We start from the raw sequence: 14,636 nt of genomic DNA, 5'->3' as shown, positions 1-14,636 counted from the left end.
ATTGACCTGAGCTTAATCAGGCACCAGCATGAGCTCCACTGCAAAAAATGAGAAGCCCCCAGTGCCTGTCCCTCCTAATAAAGCACAGAAGCCCTGACCTTGGGGAAAAATTAAATCAGTAGCTTGTGCTTAAGCTTGTCTTTAGCAGGTAAGTCTTCTGAGGAATAAATATTCCCAGCTGGTCAAACAGATTAAACATGATGACTAGACGTGCCTGTCTTAAATACCTTGCAATACCTTCACCTTAGTTTTAAAGATTTCTAAATCCAAAAGCCACTGTCACATTTACACTGCCTAAATCCTCAAAGGCTTTTTGAAATTTCTGATTTCCAGAACAGAAATTTTTGTTGCCACCAAAACAAATTTGTTTTCAAATCTGGCTGAAGGGCACAAGAGCTCCTTGTGCAGCCAGATTTGACTGATGTTTCTATGATTAAAAAATCCCTCATCTCTAGGAATGTCACTGGTGAGCTTAGTGAGAACAGGGTAGGAGGCTAATGCAGAGGGATTTCATGTTCACACATCATAGCTATGTCTGGAGTCACAACACAGACTTACACACTGAAGGAGCTGTATCCCTTACACAGGGTGAGAATGTGTCTGCAGCAAGGCAGAAATAGTGTAATCTGCTTGAGAAATCTCCATGACTAAGGGAATTCTCCCACAAGTAGTAAAGGGACATAAAGGGACATCCATTGTTCCAAAAAGAGTAAAATCAAAATCCAGCTCACCTTGTCATACATTCTGTTCAGCAGCCGTGGCACAACGGGGAAGATGGTTGGCTTCAGTGCCTTCATGTCATCAGACAGGAGGCGAATATCTCCTTGGAAGAAGCCAATTCGCCCTCCGTGGCAGTACACTACAGACTGATGGGGAGAAAAGGGAACACATGTAGTAGCCCCTTTGCTTTCAATTCCCAAAGCAAAGCATTCCTCCTGAGAGCAGAAGCACCTTTTCTGAATTTCAGCTCTCCAATATGGCAAAAATGGGACTTTGGAAATACCATAAAATAACAATAAATTTTGCACTGAATAGAAATATCCAGATAGTTCTGGGCATTTTTCAGTACTGGCAATTTCGCATCCACCAAATTTGCTACTTGTTCTGGAAGAACAAGGAGTCAAAGTTTTCAAAAGGGATTTCCCTTCATCCCCCGCATATGGGGATGGAGAAGTCACAGTTATAGTCAAGAGTCTGGATCAGAACTTTCCTAAAGCCCAGCCCTCCCATAGCAGCTCACAGCATGAGAACCTACCATCAATACAGAAATACAAAGTAAGAAACATCACAAGACACGGAGCAGCATCCAATTTTTAGATGTTAATACTTTAGTTTTGTTTAAATACAACAGTATAAACTACGTTAGCAATACAGTGCCTGATCCTGTATCCCAGAAATAGAAGCCCACTTCATAAAAGGTGCTTGACTTGTATGGAAACTACAAATCCAGAAGCCTTGTACTTGGAAACAAAGCAAGATGTTTTCCCCAGATCAGAATGGAGCTCAATATGCAGGATGGGGCAGAGAGGCTGCTGGCCATGAGCCAGCTGGTAGCTGGTTACTGGTAACCAGTAACCTTGCCAAGGAGCCATCACAGACTGGGTCAACTGGCATTTTATCACTGAAGAACATTTGGAGACCAACACTTCTCCCATGTGCATGGAGGAGAAAGCGTCCTCAGCAAGTGCCTGTGATGCCAGAGCTGAGCCCAGCCTTCCTGGATAGACTGAAAACTTCAGCTCCCTTTCGTGGGCTTGTCTTCCTCAGATAACTAAATAAGTTGAAAATTCCTAAATAAGTTGAAAATTCCACATCTTTTGTGCTGCTCCTAAAAATCTGCAATATTAACCAAATTGCTCTCACTGCTCTGTCAGGCAGTTAGAGACTGTCTCCATCAGCTGAAACCACAGGAATTTTACACATGTGATGTGGGTTTAATGAAAATCACACTGCTGAATCTGTGCTTTATGCTGCACATGAATTTAAAAAAGAAAATGTAACCAGTGTGTTCACTGTGAATTGAAAATAACAACTAGAATTTTTAGCTCTAAAGAATGTATCTGTATGATTTTAATTGTAAATTCCAGGAATGAATAATGTTGACTAAAACTAGGGACACTGATGCAGTGCTTGCTGTTCAGAATGCTTTTGAAAATTACTTTTAAGCCCTTTTGAAAAAATCTTTATATTAATAAGCTGTTTCAGACAGGAGGATAAACCTGGACATCCTTTGGAGGCTGTCCCTTTCAGTCCAGCAACATCCTGTGAAATGAAAGCATTTTCAATGTTTCTAATTTCTTTCTGCCCCAGATGAATTTTGAATAATTATATTTTTGTTTGCCTGAACAGTGCTGGAACACTGACCAAGTTGCCTTGCAGGTGGAGAAAAGCTGTGCTGTAATTCTCCAAATCCTTCATGGGCTTTTACTTCCAATTTGTGAGATTTTTAACAGAAAAAAATATATTACTTCTGGCACAGATGTTACTAAGAAGTGGGAGGTTTATATTCAGATGCTTGCCTGACTCAGAAAGTATGCCTTCAGCCTGTAACAGGCCTCCCTGAGAAAGCACAGAGTTGCAAATGGATCCAGATCTAATCTTCACATACTGGATCCATTTTAAGTTTGCAGTTTCTCAGGTCGGGAGACTTGATGTGGGTGTCACACCTGACTTGCCCAGCTCACCAACTGCAGCACTAATCATCACCCTATTTTTTTTTTCCCAAAGAGACATGGAGTCAGCTCTGTGGGCTGGCAAGACTTAGTACTCGGATCTGCCATAATTCCCAGGGGACACAGGCTCCAGTAAATGCCCACTGCATGCTGCCCTGCAGGAGGATCACGTCTCACACCATGATCTCAGTTTCCTCTTTTTCAGTGTCTGCCAGGTTGGGGATTTTTATGCAGATCATGGTATTTATGCAATAAAATCATTTTAGCTGATGTAGAAAATAGCATGAAATTATACTGACTCACATGGCACCTCATCCTACATCACTTTGAAAAGCTGTCCCACTAATTGCTCAGGTAGCAGTAGCGATGAGCTGAATGAGCAATCAGTTTGTCTCATTGCTGAAGGGCTATTTTTCAATCCCTGAGCCAGGTGTAAGCTGGAGAACTTGGGAAACTCTCCTGGCCTCGCTCTGGACTCACAGCCATGTCACTGAGACCTTGGCTCTGGTGTTATGCACATGGCACTTCTGGAGTACAAGCCTTTTTAGTGCTACAAGATATCGCTGGTTATTTAGTATTTTATTCATTTTATTTTATTTTTTTGTTGTTGGTGGCGTGGAAAAAGATGATTTCCACTGACACCATGACCTTACCTGTACCATTCTCTCAAACATGTGTGCTAAAGGCAAATAGGAAATGTGTACATCCTCACAAGTAGGAGACCACTGACTCTGGAAGAAAACACAAGGAGCCCCACAAGGCCTCGTCAGTTCAGGCAGGTTTCTTACCTGTATAACTCTTTCAAACATGTGAGCCAGAGGCAGGAAGGAGATGAGCACATCGTCCTGTCTCGGAAAGATCACTTTCTGCAGGTGAAGGGCATGGGAGACAGAAAGGAAAGAAACACTGACAGGAAGACAACAAGAAAGTCATAAAATAATAAAAAGAAAAATGGCACCAGAGGAGCAAAAGGGTAAAGATTGTCAAGAGAGGAGGGAGCGGCAGACACAGGGAAGCGTTAAAGCCACAGCATCATGGAGCTCAGTTAGCAGTAGGAGTAAAGAGCACAGAGATGTACACACAGGGCAATGGAGAGGGCTCTCCTTGGCAGAAGGCAGATTGTATCCACGCAGCTCACGCTGGGAATGGAGGCTCACCCTGACAGAGAATCCAATTTTTATTCACTGCTTTCTACCAGGAGGTGCCAAGACCCTGATCTGTGCTCTCAGCTGTGTGCAGACAGCAGGATCCTGGTGCACACCTGCAGGAGCACCCAGGATCCCAGTGCTAACCTACAGGAGCCTCCTGGACACCAGCAGGGCTCTGCAGGAGCAGCACTTTCACTTTGCATACAGCCCATTCAAGAATTACAGTGTTACTAGAGTCAAAATTAGCGATATTTTTTCTTTTCCTTTGGTTAATCATTGATTTAAATCAGAATATGTTGGGAAACTAATGATTTAATCTTAGGCTTCAGAAACTCATTACTTCTGTTAGTGTTTCTTGTCATTTTAAGTGATTAAAATATGATTTTAATGACATTATGACTGTCCCACAGACAGGGGAAAGAGAAGGTTGGACAAATTATTTTTTTTAAAAAAATGGCCAAAGTCTTGATTTTGCCAAGTTTTTAGCTGTCTCTTGAAGGCTGGAATAAACAAAGGCCCAAGAGCCTTACCTAACCCATTCCCCAAAAGCAAATAACCTTTCTACCTGCATTTCCTAGGGTACAGCTTGCTGCAATATTATGGATTATAAAAAATGAAAGGTTGACTACCCAATAATTTGCATCAAGACCAGTGGTTAGTGGGTATAAAAATCTATCAGCTCACAGTATTAACAGTTTATACCCACTTGCACCTCCACTGCTCAGAAGGAATCGATAGCCCATGGCCTGGGATACAGTGGAGGCAGACACAGGAGTTCATCCCTCAGGGGATATTTTATTGAAGTTAAATCTGGGCTGGTCCAATTTGGGTATGGCCTCCCAACCATCACCTACCAAAGTCAAACATCATTGACCATGTGGGTGTTCTCAGCATCCCATTTCATATTATTGTGTCTGTCAGTCTGAATGAAGCCATTAGGGCCTGCAGATCTATTTATACATTATTTCAATTTGGCTTCATTTTCTGCAAGCACAGTAATACAAAACCTTTAATATCAGCCAGGTTTTTTTGTTTGGGTTTTTTTATTTTATTACTGCTGTAAGGGCCTAGACAAAATAATCTGGTTTTAAATCAGACCAAAATTATCCCATTGAATAGCAATTCACAGTTGGCACAGTTGTCCAGTTAAATGTAAAAATGCAAACAGCTTCTTGGTATTTGAGAACAACCTTATAATAAAGCTCTGGACTCACTTGAAAATATGTTTGGTTTGTAAAAATCACTGAACTAAGCAAAACTGCCACAAGAACTTGTAAACAACAAACCCACAGAACTTCTCATTTTATTTCTTTAAATTATACTATTTTCAAGTGTTTCACACTTTGGTCTACTTCATTACTGTGGTCAGACTAGCCTAATCTTGTGGATCAACTGCAGGCATTTACCCTCTGCCAGCAATACTCTGGTGACTGGAGATATCAAATTTACAATCGCACCAGACTTGGGTCTCAATCTGATACCTTTGAGATTAATCAGGGTCCCACTGCTGTCAGCAAACACTAAACCTTATGGACCAGTCCTGGAAGATGCCAAGTTCCCTTAGCTCTAAATTAGTGCTCTTTCAAAATAAACCTTCCTGCCCTTTGAAGCTCAGGCCTCTCCACACCTCAGCTTTCATTTGTCCCTCTTGCTGCCACTGAAGCCATGGAGAGAGCTCCATGCTGAGGAGCCCTCACTGCAGCACTGGCATTTCATCCTGCACACTGGGGAGGCACAGTCCTGCAAACATTGGAACATGTGAGTTCAGTGGGATTTGTTACATCACATGTCTGAGTTTCTTTACACCATGGTCTCAGAAAACTTACATCAGAAGTCTCAGAAAATTCAAAGATAAAGTAATTAGACTGCAGTAATTTCAACATCAACAATAAGACCAGTAAGGGGTAGGAGGTCACCAACTGTCCATCCCATGTGCAGGTAACTACTTTATAGAATTGCCTGTTCACTACCAGAAATTAGATTATTTATATTTGTTCTATATAAAGTGTATGAAATCCTGACAATGTCATGGTAAACGATTCTGCTTCCAATATTGTTTCTAAACATGACTTTTCATGTTGTATAAACATATTATAAAGGCACTTGGCCAGCACTATGTTATGCTCCATTAGAAATATGTATAACAAAAACTGAGATATACTGGGATATCAGTGAAATTAACCATTAACCATTCTTGTAAAAAATCATGTATATTCATATAAATATATATATTTATATACACACATATTTTGTACGCAGAGAGGTTTCAAATAAATGACGACATTTTTGGGCACAATGGGACACAAAGAGCACAAGAGGAACTTGAACTCCTCTTCAAGCACCAGTTGCAACTGTACAGGGCTTGTGTGCTCTCCTAATTCTTCAGAGAGTTAATGAATTGATTTACAGAAGTCAGCACTGTTTCTCAGAAGCCCTTAGTGCCCTACAGAGCCTGGGAGCCAGGGCTGGAAAGAGGATTTAATGCCCTCCAGTACTGTAGATTCAGCCTTGCTCCATTCCCATGGATTTGGCCCTCTGAGCAGGAAAAATGTCATCTTTTATCTGCAAGAGCATACTTCCAGCCCATGCAGGGCCACAGCTTAACCCACACACTCTGCACCTGGCAATGTTTTCTAGCTCAGGGTAATCACCTCCGTCACTTTCAGAAAGCCTGAAAAATCCGCCACCACATTTCCATGGGTCAGCATAGCACCTTTGGGACTTCCTGAAAGGAAACAGAGAGGGAGTTTAAAAGATAAGCCAGAAGGTAACTTTCAAAAACTTAACAAAACAAAACAAAACAAGAAATGGTTAAAATATTATCTTCACTTCTTCACTTCTTCAATTTTAAAACTTATGTAATTTAAAACGTATGGAGTGCACCATTTCTGCACACTAATATGCACCCAAAACACTTACTGCAATATTTAAAACTGAATAAAATGATACTGCAAACAGAAATATTTCTCTTGGAGACTCTGGAAAACAGGTTCCAGCAAAAATAGCCCAACTGCAATTTCAGATAGTGCTCAGATGGAGCCACTCAATGAGCACAGCCATCAGACTTGGATAGCTTTTCCAGCCTCTCCTAGGAGGATTTATTTCATCCAGATTTTGACTAAGAATGATCTTGAACACCAAGAAACATGGTTTAAAAGGCTGTTATACTCTTACTTAGCCAGTAGTCTGGATAACATGAAAAATGCAGAGAGCAGTTCAGGTAAAATTCAGGCTACAAGACTCCTTGAGACTGCAATTATGGGAAGTCATGAATAGTATCAGCAGCAGAGGTGTCTTGAAGACAGCTCTAAACCCATTAGGGAGCCAGCAAAGCCCCTGTGTTGTGTTCCAGAGCTGGGCACTGTCCCTGCAGCATTTCATCCACCACCAGCAGGCACCTCAGCACCATCAAAATTTGCCTTTTTACATTATTTTCTCTGCTGACCATGGTACACCTCTTGCATTTCATATCTGGACACCAAAACACAGTGTTTGTTAAGCAGCAAATACACAGGCTGGATCCTCCATGTTCACAGAAAAGTGACATAGAGGACTCTGCACGTCCTCCTGTCACAGCACTGTCCCTTTTCATCACCCTCCAAGGCTTTACTTGTGAAAGGAAGGTGTAGCTCAGCTCAAATAAAGCTTATGGGGCCAGCCTCTTTTTCTCCACCATGTTTTTAAGCAGATTGTTTTAATTCCATCACACCACTGCCACGTAGGTTCTGCTGCTCCATGTGAAGGCAGATCAGAGGAGCTTTACCTGCAGGTGCCCAGAGTGTCCCCACCACAGTGGGCATGAGCAGCCTGGCAAAGCTCCTGCAGGTAATGTAACAAAATCATAAATCAGCCAGAATTTCATTCTGCCTTCCTCAGATTAGGAAGGCTGTGGTGCTTTGTGAATATGTTTCAACACAGGAAAGTATGTTTAATCCTCTCATTTCAGAACAGTTTGAGCATGGGCACAGACATGGGCACACTCAGCCCTTTGCCCTGCCAGCACACCACCATCACCATCACTCCTACTCAATCTCCCAAATAATTAAAGGCAGGCACAAACAGCAATAGCAATTGTTGCATACATTTATTGCAATAGAGCAGGACATTTTTAACACAATATATTACACTGAAAATCCCTATTTGCTGTTCCAAGTGCCTTGAGTAATTCAGTCGCAAACACTTGCAGATGAACATGGTGCACAGGAGGCTGGTTTGGTCTCATCCAAAGCTCAGGGGTGATGCTGACAGCTTTGCCAGGCACAGGCATTCCCATCCTATCATGTTGAACCAGCAGGCTCACAGATGCCAAATCAGCCTGGCAGGTTATTTTCACAGCTGGGTGCGTGAATGAATCCAGGCTCCAAGAAAAGTCCATGAACAGGTGTCAGTTGTATCGACAATTCAAAAATCACTTGTGTTATTGAGTTGTGTCCAGCCAAACATGTGTGCTCAGCCCCTGCAGTTCTAGAAGCAGCTGTGCTCCTCCAGCATTGCACAGCTCAGGCACCAGTGGAGAGGATGTGCTCAGTACTGGTTTAGAAACTCAAAACTCACTGTGTGCCCTCTGGCACACATCTGGTCTCTGCGCCTTCAGAAAATTCTTCAGACTTGTTTTCTGGAGGATTTCAAGTGTTCAGTGCCAGGCTGGGTAGGGCTTGGAGCAAAACCAGTCTAAGTGGAAGTGCCCCTTGCTATGGCTGGGAATTGGAACTAGACATGCTTTAAAGGTCTCTTCCAAGCCAAACTATTCCATGATTCTATAAGATTTCTCAGATGTTTGACTCATTTACTCACTCCACCTCTGACCTGAACGCAGATTCAGTATCTCTGCCATGCCTGGAAGCAGCATCAACATCCTGACTCCTTCCTCTGCATCCCTCTCACAAGGGCTCAACATCCTGGACAGGCTGCAGTGAGAATGGTGTCTAAGCAGAGCAGCAGTGCTGGAGCCAGGAGAGCCTCCCATCAGGAGAAATCCAGAACAAGCCATGCTTTTATGGGACAGCTGCTGGGTTGGGGGACTCCTGTAAACTTTAACCTTCCTCAGTAGTTCTAAGAGTTAACCTAGCAAAAGGAGCCCTTTCCCAGAATTACCACTTCGAGAGAAGAAGGTTGGCAGGGATGCTGCTTTTGTTTTTAAAAAATCAATGCCATTTCTGTAACACTGTTCTTGTTTGAATTTCCTCACAAAGACAGACCCAGTGACTGTCCTGTTACAGAATGGATACCTTGCAATCCGTTAATAGCCAAGGAATGTCAATTCCTCCTTATCTTGGTGCCAGGCTTGTTTGACAGTTCTTATAAGCAATAGTAGAACGTTTAAAAGAATAGAAGAACCTTTTCCACATTGCCAAATGGGTCTTTCAAGTGCTCCAGCACTAATCTGATGATGTAATCCATCAGTTTTCTGGGATGCAAGCACTTTCCTCCCCTGGGGAGCTCTGGCAAAAAGGAACATGTACTTCTAGGCTGGGAGAAACCACTGGGAAGCAATTTTTATCCATCTGGTTACCAGTGGATCCTTGAGGGAATGACAGTTGATTTCCCTGGAGTAGCCAACATGAAAATTTGTATCCTGACAGTTTGGGGATATCTATGTGCCTTTGGCCCATTCCCAAGCGCTGATGGGTTCTTGGCACAACCATGGAAGTTGGTCTTGTCATCCAAGATCAGCAACCTCAGCCTCTCTTTTCTCCCTGGGGAGGCACTGGGGCATCTGGTCCTATCAAATAAAACAAGTGTTAAAGTCTTCTCCTGGAGAATAATTCTTTCCAATTCTACAATTTTCAGCTGAGATTTTTTCACACCATACAAAAATATTTAAATGCCCTTTGGAATTGGAAAAGCCCTAGAGAACATATCCTTTGGAAGAAAATTCTAAATTTAGTCACTAAAAATTACATGGGCTATATAAAACCCTTACATCAAAGCACAACGTTGAAAACAGACCAGAGTGTTGATGCAACCTCTGGAAAAGGCAAAGAGTGATGTGCAAAGTCCTGCAGCAGCAGAGGATGGGCTCATGCACCACAAAGTATTGTTATGAGAGAGTTCAGTTTGAGATGATTTGCAAAATTGGAAATCTCTGGTTTGGATGGGAGAAAGGAAATTAACTTCCTGGTTGTGCTATTTCTGTAACTGGGAATGTTTCTAAGAAAAGCACAAAATAAGAAACTGGCCCATGATTGCATCTGCAAATAAAAAAAAAAGAATGTCTATGCAGAATTTTTTATTTAAAAATAAAAATATCAACAATAACGTGACTTGAAAAAAAATTACTCTGCACTTGAACATCCACACAAAGACACTGTGCCCTGCTGTATCCATGGCATGGCTCCTTCAGTTTCCTGCTGCTCCCATTTCTGCCCAGCCACCTTGCACTCACTCTGTACATGGCCGTAATGTTCATGTCCAGCACTGAGTTCAGTCTTTCCATTTAGGAATTCCCAGTGTTGGAACAGAGCAGAGTCACAGGCTCCTTTCCCTCAGTGCTTTGAAGTGCAGAGCTCAAAACTAAGGATCATGCATGAAGGTAAAATACCCAAACCCTTTTAATACATCTTGAGCCCATACTTGGAGGTGATCCAGCACTTGCCTACCTGGTCTGAAGCACAAGTCTTCTCTGGGAGGTGAAGGATGAAGGTGTTCCCTCGTGCTCAGCCTGACCCGCCATCTGAGAAGTACCAGCAGCTCCCAGCATCTTCTGCTGAGACCAAACTGAGGATGCTTTGGTGTAGGACCAAGCAGTAGGCAGTCCCAAGAGCACAGGTGGATCTGAAGAGCTGCTCCAGCAGTCCCTGGAACATGAACCTTCTCCACAGGCAAGTGTAAAAGCAGTTTCCCAAGCAGTGATGCCTTGTGCATCTGCCCATACAGCTTTCAGGGAGATGTTACACAGGCTGAGCTCTCAAGAGTAGGAAATTCCTGCAAGCTGATGAAGACCAGGGTCTGGAGAAAGGAGAAAGCACTGCCTTTGCTAATAACAGGCAGGAACATTATTTTCTCCAAGAAGAGGCCTGCAGCACACGAGTCCCAGCACCATGAGCTGCCCAGGCTCATCCTGAACCTCCCCAGCAGTTGGTGTCATGAGCAACACACAAGAAGAGGAGACAGAGGTGACAAGGACCTTGGTGAGGCTGGAGACATCAATGTGCTTAGAATACAGAGAACAGAAAGCTGTGGAACCACATTTTAGGGTTTGAGGTGTTTTTCTAAACACTTGCAAAAGATAGATACCAATCAACCAAGTGCTTCACAACGACACAGCAAAATGGGAATCAGACACATGGGTGGATTTTCAGGAAACTGGAAACTGGAAAATCTTACTGCCCAAGTGTATGTCAGAGAATTCAAATGAAAAATAAATATATTGTTTTTTTTTTAATTTGCAATCTACAGAAGTATAGAAACCTACATATTCTTAAATACTAAAAATGCCTAGAAATATCAGTGCCATATCAGTATAAAGCAAGTTTGCCTGTATTGAGGTGGGATTAATAATTAATTTTGTAAGATATTCTAACATTCCAAGATTAAAATGCCTCTTTTACCTGTAGTGCCACTAGTAAAACAGACAATTGACAGATCTTCTGGTCGGGGAGGCTAGAAACACAAAAGGAAGTTAAGAAAATCACATCAGTCAAATGCAGACATGTCACTGGTAGAGACTGTTGGCATTGTAGAAACCTAAAGATCAAACCAATTACGTTTTTGCTCTGACATAAAAAGCTATAATTCCCCTCAGCATATATAACCAGGTTTCTTCAGCTGATGCAGATTCTCTTCCTCCCTCTATGCTATGCTACAGCTGCACTAAGGGCACGCTTTAGTGTTTGTCTCACAGTTAGTGTTTTCCAAGTCACCGTCTATATCTGTAGATGTGTGAGACAACTTGAGATAATTCATCAATTTCCAGATCAGTTCTGAAAAGAACTCCACAACAGGGGACAAGATTCCAAAGCTGCTGATTATTCCCATTTTCAGCAGCATCTCTGTATTCTCAGCACCACCCCATACGTGCACTGTTTTGGGTCACAAATGACTAAATAAACAGCTTGAATATCAGAAGCTGCTTTTGAGAGTTTTGTACAAATATGAGCAGCCAGTGAAAAAATATCAAAGTAATTTTCCCAAAATATCCCATATAAATACTGCCAAATAGTGTTTCTGAACTATAGAAGTCCCAGCAGAAAGTGAAGGTGTTTCCTTCACCCCAGTGCCTCCAGGGTAAGGTAGTGGAATTAGGGTATCTTAGCAATGGCATTTAATTACTACCCCATTAACATGTTCATAGCAGGATGAGCTACCTCAATTAAGTGTTCCAGGTAGAGGGAATAAAGCAAATACTGCACATTGTTCCCCATGGGGGTGGTGAAGCCCTGGCACAGGTTGCCCAGAGAAGCTGTGGCTGACCCATTCCTGAAAATGTTCAAGGCCAGATTGGGCAGGACTTGGAGCAACCAAGCACCCATGGAAGATGTCCCTGCCCATGACAGGAGGTTGAGCTTTAAAGTCCCTTCTGCTGCAGTTGTAAGAGAGAAAAGCAATGTGCCAACACTCACCACAGGCACATGTCGACTCTCACGGCCACAGTCCTGGAAGAGAATAGAAGTGATTTCCACTTTAATTCCTGCAGTGTAACCCACTTGTTAATAATCTGCAGACCACTAAGGGAGAGTGTGAGCTAAAGCAGACAAATTCCTAGCTGGTACTGAGGCCATCTTCATTATTCTGAGTTTCTTGCCTTAACTGCCTTCCTTGGATTTCAAATAGTATTTGGGTTGGTTGGGCAGCATCCAGGGTGTTTCAAACAAGTGTGAGGCAGTAGGCTTACATGCAATGTGTTCTGTGGGTCTGTAGTGATGCAGAGTCCCCAGGCAGGTGCAAATGGGAGCCCTTTATTGTAAAAACCAGGCCTTTTTAAGCAGTTAGCCCATTATCAGTTACATAGTTTTAAAGCACAACAAACATAATTCAACCAACCACTTACACCACTATGTGAATACCTGATGGTTACTTAACTTGTTTTCCTACCATTAATTCAGCTGAGTCTCTTTCCCACAGTGCTTTTCCACTTAGCCAAGGTAACAGGCCTGAGCCATGATTTTTCCAAGGCCTTTCTTTTGTAAAGTTTTACTTATTAGTAACATTGTATCACAGTGTCACAAATAACAACTCCCTTCCCATGCTTAAATAGCAGCTGATAGCGCATGTAAGGATAAAAAATTGAAATGTCGGCTCTGCAATCAACAAGGAGTAACACCAAGAGGCATCAGTATTATCAGGCACAAGCTGCTCTTTTGTGCTCTCCAGACACTGAACCTGGCACGCAATTCACAAGTCTCTGTACAATGTACTGTCTTTTTACAGATATTACAAAAAAAAAAAAGTAAAAGGAGAGGGAGACTAAACTGACCTCCACCTCCTGCATGGTCTGGATGCGGACCCCACAGCGCTTCCCTCTCTCTGCCAGCTCGTTCTCAAATGGGTCCATCAGGATGATGGAGCTCAGGCCTGGGGTTTCTCTCCTCTCCACATGGTCAAGGAGTATCTTGGCTTTTTCAGGCTTGTCACAAATGACCGTGGAAATCTCAGCTGCAAGAAAAACAGCCAAACAAGCTGCTTGCAGTAAATCTTTTTTTAATGCAAGACTGGCTCATAGCTAACACTATATCAGTTCTGATAGTCACTCCAAGCTACACCAGAAATCGCAGCATACAACACATGCTTCTCTTGAAAAATGAGGAAAAAATGCAATCTTAGCTAACTTAAATCAATGCCAAAGCTGTAGCTGACATTTACGATTATTCTGGGATTCAGTTCAAAATATTAAAATTGGGCCCCACATGGATTAAAAAATCTAGAAGACAAAATATCAAGCAGCACAGGAGTGGGTGGCCATGGAGTAATTCCCACATCCAGAGCAGCCCTTATCCCTGGCTATACATAACTGGGCATGTGGAATATGCACAGAGGCAGCACAGGGACACATGGCTCCTCAGAAACCTCTCTAAATGAATTCAAGACACTCAGCAAGTATAATCACAGTGCCCCACCCCTGGAAGTGTTCACAGCCAGGCCGGATAAGGCTTGAAGCAGCCTGGTCAAGTGAAACGTGTCCCTGCCCATGAAGAGGAGTTGGAACCAGATAAGCTTCAAGGTCCCTTCCAACCCAAACCATTCTAGGATTCTGATCATCTGTCTTTTAGAAGCAGAGAATGAACCATTCTGAGCAACAAAACTGAGAGGATGACATCAGTTTTTATTTTACCTGTGTTGACAATGTACCGAATGGCTCCAGGACCCAAGGTGTCATACAGGGGAACCACCACCATGGAATAGGTGTAGCAAGCCAGCTCAGAGATGATCCACTGCAGGAGAACATGGAAGCACAAAGGTGAGAAGGGGCCATGACAGTAGATATAACTTGAGAACAAGCTGGGAGGGTTGGAGCATTATTAACACAGTATCACATTGGACATAAAATCTCACCTCTGGACGGTTTTGAGCAAAGACACCAATGAACTGCTTTGTGGATGGCTTGCAGCCCTGCTGCAAAAGGCCTGAACCCAGAGCTTCTGCTCTTTCAGCCACCTGGAATTTGGAGAGGAAAAAATACATCAAAAAGAGGAATATAAACAATACCAAATTAAGCAAAGACTTACAGGGAGGCTCTCAAATTATTGTATTTCCTATCTAAAAGTCCAATTTTGATGTTATCATGAGCCATCATTAGCTGACTAGCAGTTGATGAGGTCAGCGTATCCCCACGGCTCCAGAATGCATCAGTGCTTCTTTCAGGAGTGGGCTCATGGCA

At 42.7% G+C, this 14,636-nt stretch overlaps 1 protein-coding gene across 3 annotated transcripts in view; it reads right to left on the bottom strand.

The window, feature by feature from the left end:
- Positions 1 to 14,636, bottom strand: part of ACSL6 (acyl-CoA synthetase long chain family member 6) — a 58,252-nt gene that overhangs the window by 13,640 nt on the left and 29,976 nt on the right. Inside the window, exons 5-12 of one of the 3 annotated variants that reach the window (XM_083871788.1) lie at positions 14,312 to 14,413; positions 14,091 to 14,190; positions 13,236 to 13,414; positions 12,382 to 12,414; positions 11,371 to 11,422; positions 6,472 to 6,545; positions 3,326 to 3,538; positions 732 to 866 (exon numbers count right to left, since the gene is read on the bottom strand). In XM_083871788.1, coding sequence (XP_083727914.1) covers positions 732 to 866; positions 3,326 to 3,538; positions 6,472 to 6,545; positions 11,371 to 11,422; positions 12,382 to 12,414; positions 13,236 to 13,414; positions 14,091 to 14,190; positions 14,312 to 14,413 — 888 coding nt within the window. The remainder of the gene's footprint in view (positions 1 to 731; positions 867 to 3,325; positions 3,539 to 6,471; positions 6,546 to 11,370; positions 11,423 to 12,381; positions 12,415 to 13,235; positions 13,415 to 14,090; positions 14,191 to 14,311; positions 14,414 to 14,636) is intronic. The other 2 variants (XM_083871789.1, XM_083871790.1) reach the window with 2 other exon arrangements.

The sequence above is a fragment of the Zosterops lateralis genome, assembly GCF_965231275.1.
Source record: "Zosterops lateralis genome assembly, chromosome: 14".
Taxonomy (NCBI): Eukaryota; Metazoa; Chordata; class Aves; order Passeriformes; family Zosteropidae; genus Zosterops; species Zosterops lateralis.
The sequence above is the reverse complement of the archived record's forward strand: the minus strand, read 5'-3'. Positions and strand labels throughout refer to the sequence as shown.